The 26,443-nt window shown below is 33.9% G+C and overlaps 1 protein-coding gene across 1 annotated transcript in view; it reads right to left on the bottom strand.

Annotated features, from left to right (window-relative positions):
• CUNH14orf39 (chromosome unknown C14orf39 homolog) overlaps nt 1-26,443 on the bottom strand; it is a 52,854-nt gene that overhangs the window by 12,803 nt on the left and 13,608 nt on the right. Inside the window, exons 5-14 of the mRNA XM_008701352.2 lie at nt 20,458-20,645; nt 20,323-20,365; nt 18,212-18,332; nt 17,173-17,264; nt 15,043-15,176; nt 14,272-14,348; nt 8,068-8,153; nt 7,859-7,917; nt 1,778-1,839; nt 490-668 (exon numbers count right to left, since the gene is read on the bottom strand). Coding sequence (XP_008699574.2) covers nt 490-668; nt 1,778-1,839; nt 7,859-7,917; nt 8,068-8,153; nt 14,272-14,348; nt 15,043-15,176; nt 17,173-17,264; nt 18,212-18,332; nt 20,323-20,365; nt 20,458-20,645 — 1,041 coding nt within the window. The remainder of the gene's footprint in view (nt 1-489; nt 669-1,777; nt 1,840-7,858; nt 7,918-8,067; nt 8,154-14,271; nt 14,349-15,042; nt 15,177-17,172; nt 17,265-18,211; nt 18,333-20,322; nt 20,366-20,457; nt 20,646-26,443) is intronic.

Raw genomic sequence — 26,443 nt, 5'->3', positions numbered from 1 at the left:
TATTTCTGCCTACCAAGATTACTTAACAGATCGCAATTCTTGCTTTAGACACTACAACATAAAGAAAAATGACAGCTGGAACATTATTCAATGATGTCCACAATCTACCATACATAATAGTAGCTTTTTAGCTTGATATTTAATATTTTCCATACATTTTTTATCCTTTGGAAAATCTTAAATGTATATACTATGTGCTAGATAAGTACTCAGAATCTATACCACCTTCAGCTGAATGCTGTAGGAAAATGGGAAAGAGGTTCTATGAAACAAGAATGGCAGAATGTTAATAATTGTTTAAACAGGACAATAGGTACATGGAGGTTCATTATGCTAGTCTTTCTCTCCTTTGTGTATTTGAAATATTCCATAATAACACCTTTTTAAAGTTATAGGAACTAGACATTTTACTATTCCTATCAATTGTTTATAAAATATTGGCTCAATATATATAGATTCTTTAATGATAATTATTAATTAAAATCCTACGTTTCAAAAGAGGGGGTTTTAGGGAACGATAATTTCTCCAAAGGTTCAGGTGTTTTCACAGCTTCAGGAGTTCTTAAAAATAAAGGAATTTCAGGAGTTTGTAGAAAATTCTCAGCCCTTTCTTCTACTTCATCACTATTATTTTCTATTGGCTTCCCAAAATGTTCTGCACATATAACCTGCAAATTCAAAATAACAGAAAACTATAAAAATGAATGCTATTTTTTAAAAAAGGTTATCACATTAACAAATTCACATATGCAAAAATGTGTGAGGAAGAAAACACCATAATAACCTATGATGTTATCATTTCATAGACAAAATTAGTAAAATAAGAATAATTGATGAAAGTGATACCAAAATATAATTGTGCAAAGTATGGAAAAATAATTATTTTAATTTTCTAATTTTTCTTTTCTTCCCAGTTCCACCTCCCTTACCTCTCCCTGAAAAAGTAAATGATAACCAGAACATACTCAAATTGATGAAGAAAAATGTTTAGGATTTTTTTTTTTTTAATTTCCACATCATGCGCTGGCTCAGGAATTGTATATGATACAGGAAGGAAAAAGTGATTTACTTCTAAGCAATCTTTTTCTCATTGGCTGTGTTCTTTGTACATTTTTGTCCTTATAAATTCATTACGCTACTTTCTCTGCAAAGGTTGAGAATGTGAATACTAATTTTCCTTTATATCATTTTGTAGGGTAGGACTATAATTTCTCAAATATGTTTGCTATACTAAATCCTACTTCAGAAACAATTTGGGTCTCTCCACCAAAAAAATTTTAAATGTTCTTTTTACCTGTTTTTCTTGAGCAGAATTCTACTATGTCATTTGTCTTGTTTTAACTCTTAGTAGCTAACTTAGTAAAGCCAACAAACATTGTCTACATCTATCATTAAAGTTTTCCACTATTAAAAAATATTTTGAAAATATTTTTGTGGCAACCACTGGTCTTGAGCTGCCTTAGAAAATCATTCAGTTTTACCAAACAAAATTGTTTTCTTCAGTTGTGATTTAGTTGTGGCATCAATATATACAGTCAATTATTAATGACAACTCTTTCTGTATATTTTCATGTAAACTTTTTGTGGCTTCATTTTTTAATCTAATACTTCTCTAAGGAATAGAAGCTTTAACACCACAGGAACTTGATTACCAACCTAATAACACCTAGACCTCATACATATAATCTTCATTAAACTTAATCTGAAATTAAAGTGGAAACAATATTTTAAATTGGAACATTTTGCTTAGAAATTAGAAATCAAATATTTGACTTACTTGTGAAGCACATTTTGATTCCCTCAATTGTCTTACTGTCCCTTTATCTTCACACTCAGCATCTGTTTATTATAGGAGAACAAACTATTTTTTCTTTTAGCAATTTAATTGTAAATAAAACATACAGACAATAAGAAATTGCCAATATTTAACTGCTTTTGACCTACAAAAATAGCAATTTCATACAGTTTAACCCAATCCATACAGATTGAGAATAAAACGCATACGAACAGTTTAATAAAGAAAATATATTCTAGAGAATACCCATGTAACCACCACCCAGGTAAAGAAACAGAACATCATACATACTCCAAAAGGCCCCATATTCCTCATATCATCCCCCTCAGAGGTAATCACTATCCTGACTTTTGTAAGGATTATTTCCTTGATTTGCTTTCTCTAGTTTTATCACCTAAGTAATACAGTTTATTTTTCCTGTTAAAACATTTTATGATAAAATGGTAATATAGGTGTTCTTTATCTTGTTTTTTTTTTCGTTCAGCATATGCTTGTGCAATTCAACCGTATTGTTTCATATAGACATAATTTGCTTATTTGTATTGATGTAAAGTATTCCATTGTACAAACACAACATAATATAGCTATATTCTACTAGCAAATGGACATTCAGGGTGTTTCTACTTTGAAACTATTACAAACAGTGATGATATGAACATTCCTTTACATATATACTTGGATGTATGTACTTGTATTTCTCCAGGTATATACCTAGGAGTGGAATTACGAGGTATAGAGCATGTGTATCTTTCATTTTACCAAATTTTAAACTATTTTCCAAAGTTTAGTTTCCAAACTATTTATCAATTTTGTTGTGGTACCTAGCCATCCCAAGTTACCTTAGGAACTCATTCAATTTCACCAGACAAAACTATTAGCTCTAATTATAATTTAGATATGGTCTCAATATATAGTCATTTATAAATGAGAGTACCCCCCCAATAGTTACAAGAGTTCTTATTGTCCTGTATTTTCGTTAATGCTTAGTACTGTCAGACTTTCTGAATTTGCTAATCTGTTGGATGTGTTAATAGCTCACGGTGGCTTTATTTTTCAGTTTCCTAATTTGCTGAGCATCTTTTCAGATGTTTATTTACCACATGAGTTTCTCTATTTGAAGTGCCTATATTTTGCACATATTTCTAATTGGGTTGTCTTATTTTTCTTGGTTTGTAGAAATTCTTTATACATTTTTGGAAACTAGTCCTTTGACAGTTTTAGGTGTTAAAAGTATATCCTCTTGTCTTCCTTTTTTTTTTTTTTAAGATTTTTATTTATTTGAGAGAGAGAGAGAGAGAAGGCATAAGTAGGCAGAGTGGCAGGCAGAGGAAGAGGGAGAAGCAGACTCCCCGCTAAGCAGGGAGCCTAATGCAGGACTTGATCCCAAGACCCTGAGATCATGACCTGAGCTGAAAGCAGCTGCTTAACCGACTGAGTCACCCAGGTGCCCCTTCCATTCTTTTTGTAATGTCTTTTGATGAACAGAAATTCTGAAGTTTAATATAGCCAAATTTAGCAAACTTTCTTTTATGATTGGGCTTTTTAATTCTTATTTAAGAAATTCTCTCCAACCTTGAATAGACATTTTTCTATTTGATCATCTGAAAGCTTTATAGTTTTGCCTTTTGCAGTTAAGTCACAACTATTATTTTCACCACGTATTAACTTCCTCAAAAGACAAACTTGGAGATCATTGGAAAGAGTCCTTTTTTTCTTCTAAGATAATTGCATGCCTTTTTGAGTATGAAGCCTTACCATATATGCTGAACAGCAGCTAGACTATGCCAGATATATGCATTTCCCCACATATCTGTATTAGCGGTGCATGGTTCCTAGAGATCAGCCATTCTTCCCTTGTCTAACACTCTGTCAGCTTAGTATATATAGAGGATTATAAAAGGTGGAACAAATCACCTGTGCAGTTAAGATATAGTTCTTTTTTCCAGAAGACAGCAGGAAGAAAATCCATCTACATGGAATCAGCACATTATGTTGACTGAATATTATATTGAGAGTGAGAGAAATAGATGCATAGTATAAGAACGTTTTGAATACACATATATTTACAGGATTTTTCTACTGACAAAATGAGCCAGTTTTATTTTTTATTTTTAAGTTTTTATTTGAACTTGTTAGTTAACACACTGTAATATTAGTTTCAGGTGTGCAATTTAGTGATTCAACACTTATATACAACACCTGGTGCTCATCAAAGTGCACTCCTTAATCCCCACCACCTATTTAACCCACCTCCCACCCCCTTCTCTTCTGGTAACCATTAGTTTGTTCTCTATAGTTGAGTCTGTTTCTTGGTTTGCCTCTCTCTTTTTTCTCCTATGATTGTTTGTTTTGTTTCTTAAATTCTACATACAAGTGAAATCATATGGTATTTTTCTTTCTCTGACTTATTTTGCTTAGTGTAATACTCTCTAGCTCCATCCAAGTTGTCGAAAATGGCAAGATTTCATTCTTTTTTATGACTAATACTGCATTACACACACACACACACACACACACACACACACACACACACACACACATCTTCTTCATCCATTCATCAGTTGATGGACATCTGGGCTTTTTCCATAATTTGGCTATTACTGATAATATTGCTCTAACATCCAGGCACATGTGCCCCTTCAAATCAGTATTTTTGTATCCTTTGGGTAAATACCTAGTGCAATTGCTGGATCATGGGGTAGTTCTATTTTTAACTTTTTAAGGAACCTCCATACTGTTTTCCACAGTGGCTACACCAGTTTGCATTCCCATCAACAGTGTAAGAATGTTCCCCTTTCTCTACATCCTCACCAAAGCCTGTCGTTCCCTGTGCTGTTAATTTTAGCCATTCTGACAGTTGTAAGATGGTATCTCATTGTACTCTGATTTGTATTTCCCTGATGAGTGATGTTGAGTATCTTTTCATGTGTCCGTTAGCTATCTGGATGTCTTCTTTAGAAAAATGTCTATTTGGGTCCTCTGCCTGTTTTTTAATTGGATTATTTGTTTTGGGATGTTGAGTTTTCTAAGTTCTTTACATATTTTTTTAAAGATTTTATTTATTTATTCGACAGAGATAGAGACAGCCAGCAAGAGAGGGAACACAAGCACGGGGAGTGGGAGAGGAAGAAGCAGGCTCATAGCGGAGGAGCCTGATGTGGGGCTCGATCCCATAACGCCGGGATCACGCCCGGAGCCGACGCTTAACGATCATGCAGACGCTTAACAACTGCGCCACCCAGGCGTCCCAGTTCTTTATATATTTTGGATACTAACCCTTTATCACATAGGTCATTTGCAAATACCTTCTCCCATTCCGTAGGGTTGCCTTTCAGTTTTGTTGTTTCCTTTGCTGTGCAGAAGCTTTTTATTTTGATGAAGTCCCAATAGTTTATTTTTGCTTTTGTTTCCCTTGCCTGAGGAGATGTAATAAGTAAGAAGTTGCTAAGGCCAATGTCAAAGAGGTTACTGCATGTGTTTTCCTCTAGGATTTTAATGGTTTCCTGTCTTACATTTAGGTCTTCCATCCATTTTGAATTTATTTTTATGTATGGTGTAAGAAAATAGTCCAGTTTCATTCTTTTGCATGTGGCTGTCCAGTTTTCCCAACATCATTTCTTGAACAGACTGTCTTCTTTCCATTGGATAGTCTTTCCTGCTTTGTCAAAGATTAGTTGACCATATAGTTGTGGGTCTATTTCTGGGTTTTCTGTGCTGTTCCATTGATCTATGTGTCTGTTTTTGTGCCAGTACCATACCGTCTTGATCACTACAGCTTTGATATAACTTGAAGTCTGGAATTGTGATTCCTACAGATTTGCTTTTCAAGGTTGCTTTGGCTATTCAGGGTCTTTTGTGGTTCCATACAAATTTTTGGATTGTTTGTTATAGCTCTGTGAAAAATGCTGCTGGTATTTTGATAGGGATTGCATCATGTGAAGATTACTTTGGGTAACATAGATATTTTAATAGTATTTGGTTCTTCCAATCCATGAGCATGGAATGTTTCTCCATTTCTTTGTGTCATCTTCAATTTCTTTTATCAGTGTTTTATAATTTTCAGAGTACGGGTCTTTCATCTCTCTGGTTAGGTTTATTCCTGGGTATCTTATGGGTTTTGGTGCAATTGTAAATAGGATTGATTCTTTAATTTCTCTTTCCGCTGCTTCATTATTGGCATATAGAAATGAAACAGATTTCTGTATGTTGACTTTATATCCTGAAACTTTATTGAATTCATGTTATCAGTTCTAGCAGTTTTTTGGTGGAGTCTCTCAGGTTTTCTACATAAGGTATCACATCATCTACAAATAGTGAAAGTTTTACTTCTTCCCCGTTGGTTTGTCTCCCTTTTCTTTCTTTTTGTTGTCTGATTGCTGTGGTTAGGATTCGCAGTATTATGTTGGATAAAAGTGGACATCCCTATCTTGTTCCTAACCATAGAGGAATAGGTTTCAGTTCTTCCCCACTGATGATGATTTCAGTTGTGGGTTTTTTGTATCTGGACTTTACTCTGTTAAGGTGTGTTCCCTCTAAACTTACTTTATATAGGGTTTTTATAAGGAATGGATGTTGTACTTTGTCAAATGCTTTTTCTGCATCTATTGAAAGGATCATATGGTTCTTATCCTTTCTTTTATTAATGTGATGTATCATGTTGATTGATTTGTGAATACTGAACCACCCTGGCAACCCAGGAATAAATCCCACTTGATAGTGGTGAACAGTTCTTTTAATGTACTTTGGATTTGGTTTGCTTATATTTTGTAGAGAATTTTTGCATCCATGTTCATCAGGGATATTAGCCTGTAGTTTTCTTTTTAGTGGAGTATTTATCTGGTTTTGGTATCAGGGTAATGCCAGCCTCATAAAATGAATTTGAAAGTTTTCCTTCCTTTTCTATTTCTCGGAATAGTTTAAGAATAGGTATTAACTCTTCTCTAAATGTTTGGTAAAATTTGCCCGTGAAGCCATCTGGCCCTGGATTTTGTTTGTTGGGAGGTTTTTTATTACTGATTCAATAGAATGAGCCATTTTTAAAACTTTAAATAAAAGTCTATAATCCACATGACACAGACAAGAAGAAGTGAAGACTTTTATATAGCCTAATATATATATATATATTCCACTATATATATATAGATATCTATATCTATATCTATATCTACATATATAGTGGAATAACTGTTATTCATTACTGGATTACTGATATATGTATATATGCATATGTACATATGAGATGTCTTATGGTACACGTTATATATATTTGTATACATGTGCATATATATGTACATATATATACATAAAGAGATAGAATGAGTTTTTTTCAAGGGTGTGATACCCTTAAAATTTTCCAACAGCTTGATGATTCTAGGATAATAAACTCATATATACATACATATGTATGTGTGTATATATATATATCCTGTGACCTTTCTATGATTTTATTCAAAGAAAATAATCCAAGATAGTAAGAGATTTATGTAAAAGAACATAGTAGCATTAGGGAAAAAAACCCAACCTGCAAACAATAAAATATTTAATATTTTGAAAAAGAATGGCTAAATAATTAAAATAATTCAATATAAAAATAATTCAATATTTTAAGAGAATGGCTAAATGAATTATAGCATATCCTTACAATGGCATATGATACAGTCATTAAAAATAAAATCTATTTAATGGCATAGAAAAATACCCTAACAGTGTATCAAATGGAAAGAAAAGGTTACAAAATGATGTATAGTGTGTTTCAAATTTGGAGGAAAAAATAAAAGAACACACATATATATAGGAAAAAAGGACAAGAACATATACCAGTATGGATGGTGTCAGTTATATCTGGTGATGGTATCTTTGTTTCTTTTGTATTTTTCTCTGTTTTCCAAATCTTTTACAATGAAATGATCTATTTTATATTTAGTGAAAAATGTTTTTAAAAACCAGGCATGCATGGTCAGTTAACCAGAGATGCAAACAATCGAAATAATGTATTTGAATAGTATAAAAACTGGATACAATTTGTTACTCCCACTTCTTAGGAAAAATATAAACAGCAAATACCTGTATCTCCTTTTTCAAACCATTGACTGCAATTTGATGGTTTCTGTGGGGCTAACAACCTAAAATATAAGAAATAAAATTTTTAAATAAATAAAAATAATAAAATAAAATTTAAAAATATAATAAATAAATAAATAAAAATTTTATATTATTTGCTGAGTTGGTAAATTATTTCAGAAATTAAAACATTTTCCTATTTTAAAAGTTACCTGAAATGCATCATATTTTGTGAACTTTTAACAGCCACAGAATTTGAGCATTTTGAATGGTTATTCAGAGTAGAGTCATTGAGTACCTGAACAAAAGAAATTAAGTATTAGAACCGGCTACACAGACAACAAAAATTTTTTGCTTGCCGTGGCTACTGAAGGTTCTCCAAGAAAACTGTCATTCTCATCATCATCATCGTCAATATGAACAACTACAAAGATTACCAAAACCACTACATATAAAATAAGTCAAATACTGGGAAAGTTTAAGACTCTTGAGGAATTTGGTATTTTGGACAAGTATAACAAATATAGGGGCGCCTGGGTGGCTCAGTCGTTAAGCGTCTGCCTTTGGCCCATAGCGTGATCCCAGGGTCCTGGGATCGAGCCCCACATTGGGCTCCCTGCTCCACTTGAAGCCTGCTTCTTCCTATGCCACTTCCCCTGCTTGTGTTCCCTCTCTCGCTGGCTCTCTGTCAAATAAATAAATAAAATCTTTAAAAAAATTTTTAACAAATATACTTGGTAGTATGTCTACATTTGAGGTAAACTTAAAAATTTTACCCCATATTTATGACTAATCAAGTCAATCTTACCATTTTCTCAAATGATTTGTGTCTGTAATCTCTTAAATTGAACATAAAAAAAGCAAAACAGCAGGTCAAAAGATTAAAATCTGAGATTTTGTTTTTTATATATGTATGAAAGCGGTAATTCTTCATTTTTAACTTTAAATTTTATTTAATATTAATATCTAAGCCACTGCTTTACTAATGTTTGTATTGCCTGTTTCAAGTCATTCATTCTCCATGAGTCACTCATTTTGGAAGAGTTCCTGATTTTTCTTATTTGACTCAACATAAAAATATCTTTATTCTAATTGGAAATTTTATCCCATTTATTTTTATTATAACAGCCATTGGTCTTTATTCTGTAATCTTATTGTGCTTATAGATCATAAGAAAATGCCTTGCCCCTTAAAGAACACTTGTCCCTTAAAGAGTAAGTGTGGTTACTGTTTAAATGTATGTTTTAAACAATACACATTTTGTATGGACTCCCTGGTAAAAGTATTTGTACAAGTTAAGTAGTTGTTTGCAGTAGATGCCAAGAACTAAAACTGCTGAATATCTGAATTTTTATTTTTAATAAATACTATGAACCAGCCTTCCAAAGTAATTACACCAAATTACATTCCCACTATTGCTGACTTTACTAGATATTATCAAATGTTGTAGTGTATGCAAATCTGATAGGGGAAACCAGATATCTCGTTGGTTTAATATGTATTTCCCTGTACCTCTGAGCTCAAGCACCTTGTTATGTTTTGTGACACTTTTTCTGTAAACTGTTTTATCTTTTGCCTACTTTAAAAATTAATTTGTAATTATTATGTATTTATGTATTATACATTCTGCATACCAATCTCCTATCCATTCTGTCATTTTCTTTAACTTTGTTGGTGTCTTTTGTCACACAGAAATTTTTTATTTTGATGTAGTCCATTCATCAATTTGTCTTTCCTTACACCACACTGTTATAATTATTGCATTTTGATAATGTTTTAAAATGTTCTGGGATGGGGCACCTGGGTGGCTCAGTAGGTTAAGTGGCTGACTCTTGATTTTGGCTCAGGTCATCATCTCAGGGTTGTGAGACTGAGCCCCACAATGGGCTCTGCACTGGACATGGGGCCTGCTTAAGATTCTTTCTCTCTCTCTGCCTCTGCCCCTACCCTCCTGCCCCTGCTTGCTCGCTCTCTCTCCCACTCTAAAAAAAAATGTTCTGGGATGTTGAAAATGTTCTGGAATAAGACAGTAGTGGTGGTTACACTACCTTTAGAATACACCAAAAACCACTGAAATGTACATTTTAAAAGGAATTTTATGATAAACATTTTGATATCTAAGAGTATGATTTTTCCTTACATTGTTTAAAAAGTTCTTCTATTCTAAATCTTTATTTAAAATTATTTATTAATCTGGGGCGCCTGGGTGGCACAGCGGTTAAGCGTCTGCCTTTGGCTCAGGGCGTGATCCCGGCGTTATGGGATCGAGCCCCACATCAGGCTCCTCCGTAATGAGCCTGTTTCTTCCTCTCCCACTCCCCCTGCTTGTGTTCCCTCTCTCGCTGGCTGTCTCTATCTCTGTCAAATAAATAAATAAAATTTAAAAAAATTATTTATTAATCTGTTGATGTAGTGTCAATATGATTGATAGCTTTTCTAATGCTAACTATCATTGTAATTCTTGGGAAAACCAAGTGTTAGTCATAATATATTATTTTTTTAATGTTACAGTACCAAATTAGGTTTGCTAATAATTTATTTGGATTTCTACATGTATGTTCATTCTTGAAACTAATGTATAATTTCTTCTTTCACTACCTTTGTCCTTGTTACCTAATGAATTAGCCATGCATAATTTGTTGGATAGTTTCCAACTTCTTCTAGACTCTAGAATTGCTTATTAATAATAAATAATAATAGTAAGATTGCCCCTCAACTGGCAATTTTGCCTCTCAGGGAACATCTGACAATGTCTGGAGACATTTTTTATTGTCTTTTCTTTGGGGTGAGATCCTATTGGCCCCTAGAAGGTCACAAGATGACCCTACAAAAAAGGATTATCTGGCCTAAAATGTCAATGGTGTCACAGTTTAGAAACTCTGATTTAGTCCTTAAAGGTTTACTAGAATTCACCTGAAAAACTGACTCTGGTGTTTTGAAAGGGGTGTAGGGGTGTGTGTGTGTGTGTGTGTGTGTGTGTGTGTGAGACAGAGGGAAAAGGGAGGCAAGTAAGGGAGGAAAGAGGAAAACAGAGATTTGCTTACATTTCAGTTTCACTTACATTTCCATTTCTTCTAGTTTACTGATCTACTCACGTCTTTCTTTTTCAGTCTATTTAACAATTTATATTGTCCTAGAGAATTAACCCTCTCACCTAAATTTTCAAATTTATTGATAAAGTCTGACATGGTATTCTCTCAGGACCTTGAAAACATTTCTTCCCTATGTACAATGATATGCACTTTTTCCCCTTATTATTCTTTTCTTTTGGGAGGTGGGGGCTTCTCTTTTTTTATACCTGCTGAAATTTTATTTTATTGATATTTAAAAGTTATTAACTTTTGGCCACACTGATTAACCCAACTTTCTAATTTCATTAATTTCTGCTTTTCTCTTTATTAATTCCTACTTTCTTTGGATTGCTACTTTCCTGTTTTGAGTTGAGCTTTTTTCATACTTTGAATTGAACTTTTCATACTTAGAATTCAGCTAATTTTAATCTTTATTTTCTAATATACTTGTTTTCAAATATAGATTTCTGAGGGCCAATTTGGCTACATTCCACAGGTTTTGGTTTATAGTATTCTTCTAAAAAGTTTTTAAATTTTATTTTGATTTCTTGTATAACTCCCAAATAATTTAAAAGTGTGTGAATTTCTTTTTCCTCTGCTAAATACTTTTTTGAGAGGAGGGCTTATCTTTTTGTTGAACTTTTTTTTTTTTTTTGTATAATGGTAAGTAAAGAGAACAACTTTTTAGAACTGGTTGAGATATCCTTTTAGTTGCAGTAAATGGTCAATTTTGGTGAATACTGCAAATATAAGTGGAAAAAAAGCATAGATGAGCCTCAGAAATGACCCTGTAGAAATGGTGCTTTCAGCCCTGATAAGTGAACCTGAGTCACTTACTTTGAATTTCATGGCAGGTAAGAGAAAAATAAATAGTTATCTTGTTTAAGATGCTGTTACTTCATTCCTTTGGTTTTGTACTGTTACACATATAGCCAAACTCAACCTCTAAACTCAAGATAGTACTTTTTTTGAGAGAGCTATCCTTTTTAAACTGTGGATTCAATACTTTCTTGGAATTCTATCAATTTTTACTTTATATATGGTACATCATTGTTCTTAGAACTTGATGAGTTATTTTTAAAAATATGAAATATATTTATCTCTATTAATGTTTTTTTGTATTGAACTCTTATTTTATACTGCATTGTTACATCTGCTTTTTGTTTGTATTTGTCTGGTATATATTTCCCATTTTCTTCTACCTTCACCCTTCATTTGTCAAATTGTTTAAGCCCTCTGTTTTAGAAGTATATGGCTGTACTACTCTGGAAAACAGTGTAGAGGTTCCTCAAAAAGTTAAAACTAGAACTACCCTACAATCCAATAATTGCACTACTAGGTATTACCCAAAGAATACAAAAATATTAATTCGAAGGGATATACATGCACCTCTCTGCTTACAGAAGCATTATCAACAATAGCCAAATGGAAAGAGCCCAAATGTCCATCGACTAATGAATGGATAAAGGAGATAGATATTCATGCACACACACACACACACACACACACACACGGAATATTACTCAGCTATAAAAATGAATGAAATCTTGCTATTTGCAATGATGTAGATGGAGCTAGAGAGCATTATACTAAGTGAAATAGTCAGAGAAAGACAAATACTATATGATTTCACTCATATGTGGAATTTAAGAAACAAAACAGATGAACATTGGGGGAAAAAAAGGAGAGAGGCAAACCATAAAACAGACTCTTAACTATAGAGAACAAACTGAGGGTTGCTGGAGGGGAGGTGGGCAGGGGAATGTGTTAAATGGGCGATAGGTATTAAGGAGGGCACTTACTGTGATGAGCACTGGGTATTGTATGTAAGTGATGAATCACTAAATCCTACACCTGAAAGAAACTAATATTACACTGGATGTTAATTAACTGGAATTTTAAAACTTGGAAGAAAAAAATAAATATATGGCTGTATTTGTATATATATTCCACGGAAGAACCTTTGTCACATTTCTGATTACTGATTTGCTTGGAACTATTCATGGCACCTTATTTATTTTCTATTTATAATGTGTTCTAGCTATTTTATCCACCTTCCCATTCCTGCTTTTTGTTGAACTGATTAAGTTTTTTTTGTTTCATCTTTTTTCTTCTACTATTTTAAAACTTACATACTGCATTTTATTTATGGTGGTTACCCTTACATGTTTAACATACACACATGAATTCACATTTTTCCAAAAATATATAAGTAAAATCAGTATTCATTTCTTCTCTCTACCTCCATCCCCAAACAAAAAAAAGAACTTGGGTAAACTTTTGTTTCCCTCATTTATCTTCCCACCTTCATCCCATATTGATCACATCTGAAATTTTAGTACCAGATTTTAAAATTTTTGTAATTAATACATATTTAGAATTAGTAAGTTTCACTAATCACTTTGATCACCACTATACCTCTATCTGTATGTATTAATTATGAATTAATGAAAGGCAATCATATTTTCCACTGAGAATTTCCCTATGGACTATTCTCAGGAAGAATAGGGGAAGATGGAGATGTGTCACATCAGAAGCTAGCTTTCTGGGTTGTATGTTCCTTGTTTTTCATAAGCATCATGAACCCCCTAGAGTACCTTCGATGGAGAACCCAAGCTTCTATACTTACTGCTTCCACCTGCAGACAGTCATCCCATTGCTGATGACTGCCCAAAGGCAGAGGGGATATGAGATGAACAGGTGTTAACTAACTAACTCCCACTGAAATAACCCAAACAATTACCCTATTCATTATCCCCACACCTATGCTTTCTGCAAGATTATTCTGTGCAAGTCGTGGGCCACAATTTCCCTCTTCAACCCAACCCTGTTTTCTTCCTTCAGAAATATGTTTTTGGTCTACTGGGTACAGGGCATGGTTTTTTGTTTTTTTTTTTAAGAGAGAGAGAAAAAGAGTGTGTGTGTACACGCAAGCATCTAGGAGGGGCAGAGGGAGAGGAAGAGAGAGAGAATCTTAAGCAGGCTCCATGTCCAGTGCAGAGCCCAATGCAGGGCTCAGTCTCACAACCCTGAGATCATGACCTGAGCCAAAATCAAAAGTCAGACACTTAACCCACTGAGACACCCAGGGTCCCCAGGGCTTGGTATTTTTAAATATCTTTTCTATTTTTAAGAGTGAGAAGGCTACAGTATATGTTCAGGCTGCCATACTGAAATTCTTTTAAGATTTTTAAACCTTGAGGTTGTAGTAATGACTGAGTTAATATATTTACAACACATATATACGCATACACACACAAACCCATATTCTAAATGCAGTACATTCACTATCTCATTTAATGCAACCAAATATTTAATTTATACTATTAAAAAAGAAATGCCTACCTGCATGTTGTTTTCTTTATGTCTAAAGTCAATATTGGCAATTTTTGCCTGCTTCACAGAACTTTTTTCTTTTTTATCTAGGTAATTAAATTGTACAACTTCAAATTAATTCCAGAGATTGAATCAAATATTATGCCCAACATTCAACTTCACCATGTAATTTAAAAAATCAAGTCACATGAATATTTAATTTAAATTAAAATATAGAAATGTGAAATTCCTACATAACTTTTAATTGCTCACTATAGTTATTACAATAAGCATGAATATAAAATGAAAACCAGCTTACAAAATCACATCTTTATAATGAGGAACCAAAGAAGACTGGGAGAAAAAGAACAGCTAATGGGGTTATAAACTAATACAATGTAGTTAATCTAATCTGCAGATCCATTGAATGAAACATGATTCAAATATCTTAGTCACAAATATCATTAACACAAGTCAGCTACCCACTTTAATTATACATACTGATAACACAGCTTCTCAAATGAAAAATTTATTATAATTCATCCTCTTCTGACAGCTGTGCAACCAGACCAGAACACTTCTTTTAACATCTTGTGAGTGATTTCTCTCTCAAAGAAAAAAACTTAGGTATAGAAGGCATTTCTTGTTTGCTCTGAGAAAGAATCAAAGCAGTACTTTCCTGAGTCTACTGGTCTCTAGTATTGTCTGTTCTTGCTTACACCAAATGATAACAAAAATTGCTATTTCTTCTACATGTTCGCAACAAAAACAAAGCTTTTAAATAATTAACAAATACTGTACCTATAACTCTTGGTTCTGAAGAATGCATCTTCAGTAGTCCAACTAATTTCTGAGATTCATATGGAAGAAATAATTGACCGTTTTGAGAGGTTTTATTCAGTATAAGCGCAGGTTGTTCATCTTTTTCAAAAGTTCTAAAGGGTGAAGTACATTAAATATTTAGTAAGTAAAAAAATGTATTTTAAAGCTAGAAGAGATATTTATATACTATATAGTTTAAACTCATTTTGCATAAGTAAAAGTGAGTTCCAGAAACTTTAACAGAGCTGCCCAACATTATTAAATTACCTACTGGTGTCACAGGTAAAACACACTTTTCCTGATTAAGTCTAGTACCTTTCTCAGTATACCACACTTTCATTTTAGAACATAATCAGTTTAAAAGAATTTCTAAACATGTCAAAAACATTTAAACCAAAACTTTATCCACAAATAGAATGCTGTAGATTTCAGAGTACTTCAAACTTTAAAAATAATTATTCAGAGACAAATCAGCTAGTATGAATCCAGAAATCACTAAAGCAATATTACAATCGTAAATATGCCTTCTAAGTTTTTTACTGGAAGAAAAAAACTCATTGAATTTTTCCTAAATTAAAGAAATAATTTAAATTATTGATAGTTAAATAATTTAAATAATGATGTTATTTATAATAACTACCAAAATAGACATTGAGTAAAAATGACTAAATATAGAGGATTTGTACAGTATTAAAAAGTTGTCAATGAATTATCATATGGTTTCACTCATTTATGGAACATAAGAAGTATGAAGATCGGTAGGAGAAGAAAGGGAAGAAGAAAGGGGGGGGTAAACAGAAGGGGAATGAACCACAAGGGACTATGGACTCTGGGAAACAAACTGAGGGCTTCAGAGGGGAGGGGGGTGGGGGAATGGGATAGGCTGGTGATGGGTATTAAGGAGGGCGGTATTGCACGGTGCACTGGGTGTTATCTGCAAGTAATGAATCATGGAACTTTACAGTACATACAGGGATGTACTGTATGGTGACTAATATAATAAAAAATATTTAAGTCAAAAATCACATTAAACAAAATTTAAAATTTAAAAAAAGTTGTCAATGAAGTGAAATTCTAATCAATTTCCTCACAGAATTAAAGACAGATTATCATGGTTGTGAGAAGTGGGAGGGGGGAATCAGGGAAGTAATAGATCCAAGGAAGTGGGATCTGAGAAATTAACTTGGGAGAGGAATGTGTTGAAAAATCAGGACAAGAACAATGGAGCCTAAGGAGACCAATTTAAGAAGAATTTAAAAGGGTACAGGCAAGAAGAGAAAAAGTAGAAATTTTATCAGAAATAGCAACAGTAATACACCTATTTTTCTGTCACACAACAACAGACAAAATGAACCTTTTTTTATAATCCCTCCACCACTGATGTCTATGTTATCACTATTAGGATGAAAGACAAGGAAATATAAGATGCCACAGATTCAGCAGCATTTTGATTCATCTTCACTCTCTGTGGCAAAAGAAGAACTGGTCAAGCTGGTGACAGGGGTGATAAAAAGGTAAATACAATGTTGTTCCCACAACTGTTCCTCTGTTTTACTCCTATTGGTGGCCCATCTTCGAAAACTGGATGAAACGTACAATGACAGGTTATAAAACAGCAAATGTGCTACTGCTACCTTATTTCTCTCTATACATTATCCTTGGCCTTACTAAATAACAAGCATATTTGAATGTTGATCTATAATATTTAAGATTTTTCAAGAAATAAGCAGAAAATCACCTGCACAAAAATGTATATAGATATATATGTGAATATTAGTGGTTTGGGATAAAATACAGAATATAGAAATCAAATGCTTAGATGCAGAATAACTATTCCAAAAAAACCCCATTTTAAAGTTTACTGGGGGTGCCTGAGTGGCTCAGTCTGTTCACCATTCAACTCTTCTCTTGGTTCAGGTCATGATCTCAAGATCGTGAGATCAAGCCACAGGTTCGGCTCCATGTTCAACACGGAGTCTGCTTGAGATTCTCTCCTTCTCCCTTTGGCCCTCCCCCCACTCGTGTGTGCTCTCTCTAAATGAATGAATGAATGAATGAATGAATGAATAACTAAATAAAATCTTTATAAAAAATAAAGTTTACCTATGCCTTTCTTTCAATTCCTTTATCTTTTCTATATTTTTACTTTTTTCTTCCAGAGTTTCTGCAAGATTCTTAGTTTCATGGAGTCTTGCAATCTGCTAAAAAGAAAAATGACAGAGCAAAACAAAATAATTATCTGCAAAGCATTAAGGAACATATGCTTCATCTTAACTAATGAATATGAGTTTTTCTATATAATCACAGGATTTATGTTTTTGTGGCATTATCTATCTTTTAGTGAAAGTTGCTAAAACAAGGTCAAAATTAACAATAGATCAAACTCCTTTAATTTTTCCTTACAACTCCATTAGCAAACCTAGATTTAATGAACTTCCATCTTCTTTTTTAAAAAGGTCAGAAGCAAAGTAGACATCAATTCCCTTATATAGACATAGTTACCATATATTTTAAAGGAAGTAGCATCTGCTTTGTTCTTATTATTAAAATGATTTTATTGTTATTTGGAACCTTATAACTATGAATGGTAAATATATCTTCTTTAACATAATTTTCAAAAAATTCAGAAAATTAGCTGTTCAATTTTTTTCTCAGAATTTGGAAATGACTTTGATGGGTTCTCAAACAGTCAATGAAAACCATTTCAATAGAGGACAGTAAACATGTATTCAAGAAAATATCATGCACCATCAATCTTAAAGGCTAAACTAGTTCTAGCCTAGTTCTATAAAGATTACAGCCATACATTTTCAAGATTAAATTCTTTAAACAATTTACTGTCTTGTTCTCTTTTTTGACAACACCATTGTAGCCCTTTTAGTGCCTTTAAATTCCTATTAAGCCATATCTTGTTCTTTACTCAACTATTTTCAGCTGCCAAAGAAAATGAAACTATTCCCTAAAACTCTTAACTAAATATGTTCAGTACCTAAAACACATATTGGCTCCAAAGATAATCTGAGGGAAATAAATTTTCATAAGTCTTTCTCCATATTTAGGCTCTTTAGAAACAGTTCTAAGACTGTCAACTAACATAGCATTATACTTATATATTAAACATATATTAGAAACATTAGAAAATATATACCTGGTTTAAATAATTAATTTCTATTTCCACTTCATCTACTTCTTTCTTCAATTCAGATGAACTTTTGGAATAATTGCTGGCATGTTTAAGAATATCTTGTGTTTTACATCTCACATTAGCCCTTTTATGTTAAGGAACTATGTTATGCCAAGTAAAATTTACATTTATAATATATGTACCATATAGGAAATAGTTAATACTACGTAACATTATTAATAATGTTACATAAAACCAATAAGCAATATTAATAACAGTATCTGAAAATAGAGGTAAAACTAACATAGATGTTTGGCAAACTGACAAAGATAATTTATTGCTTACCTATGTTATATGTTGAGCTTAAAAACTTCTCATCTAAAATATTTGTTAGAATTTTTTCTTTTACTTAAATATTTCACATAGTGGTTTTTTGCTTTTGTTTTTTTACCCAAGTTCATCATGTCATTTGGCATGACTAATAATACATAGTCAATTTAGGTCTAAATTTAACTTTTTGTATCTCCGTTGTTAATTTATTCCAAAGTCAACATTTATAAATCCAAACGGGGTGCCTGGGTGGCTCAGTCAGTTGGGTGTCTGACTCTTGTTTTTGGCTCAGGCCATGGTCTCAGGGCCATGGGATCAAGCCCCACAGCACGGTTCTGCACTCAGCAGAGCATCTGTCTGGGATTCTCTCTCTCCCTCTGCCCCTCCTTCTCCCCTCAAGAATAAATAAATAAATCTGTTTAAAATCTTAATTAATTAGGTAAGTAAGTAAAAATCCACCCAATTTCCCTTTTCTTGCTCTGTAAGGTTCATCAGTGCAGCCTGCAGGACTCAGAAGACAGCTAGATCTTCCACCTGGGCTTTCTGCTTGAAATAGATTTATACCCAATTTCAAGTACAGAATTTCTCAGCTGTTAACAGACATCCTGCATCGTTATTAACTACTACAATTTCTTAAGTTACTCTACAAAACATTCAGGAGAACTTAAAATTAATAGAATAGTGGTAGTGAACAAGAACTCCAGAGAAAATCTGTCTACTTAATGCAGAATATTTCTTACTCTGCCTTAAAATATATAATATATAGGCTAGAACATAAAATTTTAGATGAATATTATTTATAATGCTATATTGTTATAAAAATTATCAATTAAAATTTTTAGATATAGACATTTAAATCCTGATCTTCAACTTTCCCTACCTCCATCACCTCTTCTTGTTTCTCACATAATCTTTTATCTCATCCCTTCCTACACCAAACTTCCTAAACTTCTGCTATACATCGTGCATCACACAACCTCTGTCTCTTCCCACTGAGAAGTTACAACACAGACAGGCAGTGAATAAACAACTAAAAACAGAATAAGCTAAAACCTGAACATGAAGAGAGCAAGCAGCAAAGGCGTTAAAAGGATGATTTAGGATGAAGCAGAATGAAGCAAGGTAGAATGCAGGGATAAAGAAGACTTAGTACAAACAGTGGAGTTATAATCTGATAGGAAAGCATATGAAGGATTGTAGAGGTTGGAAGAGGATTAAAGTTCTAAGTTCATCATCAGGGAAGATCTCCTGGACAAAGAGATGAGACTTAGACCAATTAAGAATTACTTAATCATCTAATGCAATGCCACTGTATTAGAATTATTTGTTTACATGTCTGTTTCCCCTACTAAACTGTAAGCTCCTTGCAAAAAACTCTAACTTCTTGAGGATTGCCTGGCACAACGTAAGTACCCAATGAATTTGTATAGATGAGTAGGTAATTGTGACTCACCTCCTCACCACCTTCCATCCTAACAAGTAATAATCAACTGATTTAACTGGAACTCTTCCTTTGGTAAGACAGAGCAAGGTGACTTTCATTGGTTTAGTTGTTAAGATACACCACTTAAAGTAAGACACATATACCACTTTATTCTCATTAAAATTGGTTGCTTCTCATCACATGCACATATATGAAAACTAATCCCAGATGACCATTAAAGTAACCTCTTAGTTTTTTTAACTAAACAAACAAAAGAAACCCCAAATCCACTTGATTCTTACCAGGGAAACATAATAACAATTAAAATACAGAAAAAATACTTATCTAATAAAAGTTCTAGGTAGAAATACTTTGTGGATACATATGCAATGTCCATTTAGTAAGTGATGGAAAAGGAGCAGGCACTGAAAAACAAAATCATATTTTGTCTGATTCATTATTCTTTTCATTACAAAGATACCATTATTTAAACAATGTATAATAAAAATATTAATACCTAGAAATTCCATAAAGATAGTTTCGTTCATCTTTAGTTGTTCAGTACATGCCAACACTCTATTTTGAATTTCTTCATGTTCTCTTTTCTTCTCATAATATTCATGTGAAAGGGGTGTTTCTGAGTATTTTAACTGGTATTGCTTCAAAACATCTTTATACTGACATATATAACCATGGTACATTTTTCTGTTAAAATTAAAAGAAATGATGTCAATATAACAAGAACATATCTAAAAACTTTCTAAGTGTCACCTGTTAAAGTCTAGTAAGTTAAGCATAAAAGGCAAGTTAAATGCCAACTTATCGTTTCCCTCAATACTCTCTGCCTTTCAAACTTCCTTAACTCCATCGGACTTTTCAACTCTCTATGCTTTCTCTTCACTACCTGAGTTATTCATTTCTTAATCCTCTTCGATTTAACTTTTACTCCCACCATTCCAAAGAAATGGCCCTTCTCCCCCTCAAAAAAGAAAATAAACTGCCCTTCCCAAGATCACCAATGATTTAATTATCTAACTCAGTGATACCTTTTTTATTTCTCATCCTGATTGATACTGCAGAACCTAGGGGTTTTTTAAAGTTTTTATTTAGATTCCAGTTAGTTAACATACAGTGTAATACTAGTTTCAGTGTACAATATAGTGATTTCATTCACCACCCAGTGCTCCTCACAACAAGTGGACTCCTTAATCCCCATCACCTACTTAACACATTCTCTCACCTAGCTCCCCTCTGGTAGCCATCAGTTTGTTCTCTATAGTTAAGAGTCTGTTTCTTGGTTTACCTCCCTCTCTCTTTTCCCCCCTTTGTTCATTTGTTTCTTAAATTCCACATATAAGTGAAGTCATATGGTATTTGTCTTTCTCTGATTTTCTTCACTTCGCATAATACTCTCTAGCTCCATCCATGTCATTGCAAATGGCAAGATTTCATTCTTTTATATGGCTGAGTAATATTCCATTGTATATAGGTACCACATCTTCTTTATCCATTCATCAGTTGATGGATACTTGGGCTGCTTCCATAATTTGGCTATTGTAGAAAATGCTACTATAAACATTAGGGTGCATGTATCCCTTTGAATTAGTATTTTGTATTCTTTGAGTAAATACCTAATAGTTCAATTTCTGGATCATAGGGGAGTTCTATTTTTAACTTTCTGAGGAACCTCCATACTGTTTTCCAGAGCAGCTGCACCAGCTTACATTTCCACCAACAGTGCAGGAGGGTTCCCTTTCTCCACATCCTTGCCAACACCTGCTGTTTTTTGTGTTGTTGATAATTGGGACTTATCAAAATAAAAAGCTTCTGTACAATGAAGGAAACAACAGAACCAAAAGGTAACCCATGGAATGGGAGAAGATATTTGCAAATGACATATCTGATAAAGGGTTAGTATCCAAAATATGTAAAGAACTTATAAAACTCAACACCTAAAAATGAACAATCCAATTAAAAATGGTCACAATACATGAATAGACATTTTTCCAAAGAAGACATACAGGCGGCCACCAGATACATGAAAAGATGTTCAACATCACTCATCATCAGGGAAACACAAATCAAAACTACAATGAGAACCTGGTTCTTCCAGTGACTTCCTGATCTTTATCCTCCCTGAGGTTTTCAGTTTCTATTCTCCTCAGTTCAGCTACCTCTATAACTATGCTTTTTAAATTTTCAACTCTCTAAGCTGAAATTTTAATAGGAAGTCATGTTTTATGCGTTTGAACTCTGGGTTCACAATCATTCTTATATACCCATAACTATTTTATGAAGAAAATTTCACACTGTTTGGAGGAGCTCCACCAGTCCAACTCAGGTAGAGGTGGATGGTCACCTATTTGGACACAAGTCTTGAGTGGACAGTTAATTCTTGCAGAAGAATATTAACTCTTCCTTCTCATTTGCCTTTTGTTAACCTATGGGCCAAATTTAACCTGCCACCTGTTTTTGTATGGCCTGTGAGCTAAGAATAACTTTTACATTTTAAAATTGAAAAAATCAAAATAATAAAAATGTCTCATGACACATTAAAATTATATGAAATTCAAGGTATAATATCCATAAATAAAGTTTTATCAGAACACTTTCATTTACACAGTGTCTAAAGTTGTTCTTGCATTACAACAGCAGGGTTGAGTATCCGCAGAGACTGTATAACCCACAAAGCCTAAAATATTTACTATCTTGCCCTTAATAAAAAAAAAAAAAAAGTCTGCCAGTCCTAATCTACAGCAGTGAAAACGTTCAGTCCAGGTTCATTATAGAAAATATATTCTTAGGGGGCACCTGGGTGGCTTAGTCGGTTAAGTGTCTGCCGTTGGCACAGGTCATGATCCCAGGGTCCTGGATCAAGCCCCATATCGGGCTCCTTGTTCAGCGGGGAGCCTGCTTCTCCCTCTCCCTCTGCCCCCACTAGTGTTTGCTCTCTCTCTCTCAAGTGCTCTTGCTCTCTCAAATAAATAAAATCTTTTTTAAAAATTTAAAAAATTAAAAAAGAAAATATATTCTTAGATCCTTTTTTATCCAATTCTTATCAAATACTTAGTTTCAAGAAATAATATTCATTGAAAATTTTCTAAAAATATATAGTACTTATGCTCCTCAGAATTCTGTAAATTTTCTAAATCAAGACATACTATACGGTGAAATTTATTTAAAGATACTATAATGATTACCTCATCTTAGCAGACGAGAAAACAAGAATGGTTTTCATAAATGCTTGTACACTGAGAAAAAAACTAAAGATAACACATACTTTACTGGTCAGCAAATCTGAATCTTCTGAATGTTTTAATTTAATATACTAAACTCTGTCCCCTTTCGAAAAATAAAGCAGTTGAGCCCAAAACAAACTCCTCTTACTCCAAATGCACATTTGCTAATTAATCTCTTACTTCTTGGGGAAATGGTCCAGGGAAGAGGGAAATATCTATTAGAAAACTGAGTCTGAGTCACCAGTTTCAGATGAAATTAGCGTACCACATTTGCCCTATTCATGTTACATATTCATGCCCACTCTTCTTATACACTCCATACAGGGACTTTAGCAGAGACCAGCATAGCCTGACTATCTCATCTGTTGCCAAAAATACTAGTATTCATGAATGTTTAGAACGGAAGATTAGGAGAAACAAGAACCTGGTACCTCTATTTCCTTCAGTAGCCAAGATACCAGCAAATGGAGTCTTTTTCTTTTATATATGTCTAGTATTGAGTCATCAATTCAATCAACCTATGTGGTTGGTTTAAGAAAGAAAGACCTGTTTTCACTTTAATACCTTTGGCTACCTAAGAGAAGTCATCCACAACAAACACTATTAGAGAGGTTCATACTTAAACTGCTTTGTTTTAGCCCCTCATAGAAGCATTTTAATAATGTTTTATAGCCATGGCTTGCATTGAGAGAAGTTCTAAGGAGAAGTAATATATATATTGTGTTTATTTTGGAGAGTCCACTGAAGATAACAGACTACCACACTGCATAATTCCCCTTTTATGATAACTCAGGCGGAGAAATTTCTCTCAAATCTCATTACCAGGAAAAACCTCTGCTTACCCTAAACAACTGAACTGGGCTCTTTNNNCCTTCCCTCCTTCCTCCCCTCCTACCCCTCCCCTCTCCTCCCCTTCCTCTTTCTTTCTTTCTTTCTTTCTTTCAGACAGGACAGAGGAAAGTAGTCTGAATTGGGTCAGGAGCCTCCCCACACCCCCCCAGGTAGCTCACCTCACCTAACCCATTGAACTTGAACTCACTTTGCTGGCTATGAGTCTGTTCCAAGCTCTGGCTAAGGAGGCATCTGCCAGAACCCTCCCCAAAAGCAAGGTCCATGGCATCTCCTGTCCAGTCCACCCTCATGCAAAGCCCTGTTCTCTGGGAATTCACCTCCCCAAAACTCAGGGAGGACCCTGTTAGGGCTGCTTTTGAACAATTGAACTGTTTTTTGAATGAATACTCTGAATCTCAAACTGATCACATTTCCACAATGCCTTGACTACTACTAGGAATTCCAAAGCCTAATCTGTATCTATATTTAACAAATGTGCAAGACCATGTAATATGAATTTCTATCCTAATCAAAGGCTTCATCTTCCTACATTATCCTTACATCCCTATAACCTTGATTTTTTATTTAGTTTTAACACTAGGGTATTATACAAATTATTTCAAATCCTTTTTAGATTGAAGCAAGGTCTAAAAATGACGAAGTAACCGTCTCATTCGCCAGTTCCACCCTCTGCCTATTCCTTGAATGATAATGTACTCTACCTTTCTCTTCTTTTTGCTCTATACATATCTAGACAGACATTTTAAAAGGAACTTTTAAAGTTGAAATGAAACGCTAAGTAGCCACATGAAAACATATAAAAGTACAAAATTCACTGGTAAAGGTGAACATATAGTCAAATTCAGAATACCATAATACTGTATTAGTAAGTTGTAAATCACTTTTATCTCTAGTATAAAAATTAAAAAACAGTAATATTAAAACATAGATACAGCTACAATAACTTGTTAATGGATACACAGTATAAAAGGTGTAAAGTGGGGCACCTGGCTGGCTCAGTCAGTGAAGTGTCTGATGCTTGATCTTGGGATCTTGGGATCATGAGTTTGAGCCCCATGGTGGGGGTAGAGATTACTTTTAAAAAGGTATTAAACAAATAAAGGGAACTTTATTTTTTTTTTTAAGATTTTATTTATTTATTTGACAGAGATAGAGACAGCCAGCGAGAGAGGGAACACAAGCAGGGGGAGTGGGAGAGGAAGAAGCAGGCTCATAGTGGAGGAGCCTGACGTGGGGCTCGATCCCATAACGCCGGGATCACGCCCTGAGCCGAAGGCAGACGCTTAACCGCTGTGCCACCCAGGCGCCCCAAGGGAACTTTAAATTAAATAAATGAAGCAAACACCTGTATAACTCCCACACTTAAAAAAAAAAGATGTATTGAGCTACCCTATGATCCAGCCATTGCACTACTGGGTATTTACCACAAAGATACAGACGTAGTGAAGAGAAGGGCCATATGCACCCCAATGTTCATAGCAGCAATGTCCACAATAGCTAAATCGTGGAAGGAGCCGAGATGCCCTTCAACAGATGACTGGATTAAGAAGTTGTGGTCCATATATACAATGGAATATTACTCAGCTATCAGAAAGAACGAATTCTCAACATTTGCTACAACATGGACGGCACTGGAGGAGATAATGCTAAGTGAAATAAGTCAAGCAGAGAAAGACAACTATCATATGATTTCTCTCATCTATGGAACATAAGAACTAGGATGATCGGTAGGGGAAGAAAGGGATAAAGAAAGGAGGGGTAATCAGAAGGGGGAATGAAACATGAGAGACTATGGACTATGAGACATTCCTTGAGGGCCTCAGAGGGGAGGGGGTGGGGGAATGGGATAGGCTGGTGATGGGTAGTAAGGAGGGCACGTATTGCATGGTGCACTGGGTGTTATACACAACTAATGAATCATCGAGCCTTACATCGGAAACCGGGGATGTACTGTATGGTGACTAACATAATATAATAAAAAATCATTAAAATAAAAAAAAATTAAAAAAAAAAGATGTAAAGTATGACATAAATAACATAAAATCTGGGGAGGAGGAAGTAAAAGTGTAGAGTTTTTATATGCAATTGAAGGTAAGCTGTATCAGCTTAAAATAGAGTTATATTTGTAAATGTTTTATGTTAGCCTCATGGTAACCACAGAGAAAAAAACCTAGATACACAAAAGATAAAGAGAAAGGAATTAAAGCATACCACTATGAAAAACAAATCACAAAGGAAGACAACACGAGAGGAAGACATGAACAAATGGATTTTAAAAACATTCAGAAAACAATTAACTAAATGGCAATAGTAAGTCCTTATTTATCAATAATTACTTTGGGGTGCCTGGGTGGCTCAGTTGGTTGAGAGCCCAACTCTTGATTTCAGCTCAGGTCATGATCTCAGGGTCGT

The sequence above is a fragment of the Ursus maritimus genome, unplaced genomic scaffold (assembly GCF_017311325.1).
Source record: "Ursus maritimus isolate PB19 unplaced genomic scaffold, ASM1731132v1 scaffold_25, whole genome shotgun sequence".
Lineage (NCBI taxonomy): Eukaryota > Metazoa > Chordata > Mammalia > Carnivora > Ursidae > Ursus > Ursus maritimus.
Note: the sequence above shows the minus strand (reverse complement) of the source record. Positions and strands in the feature narration are given on the sequence as shown.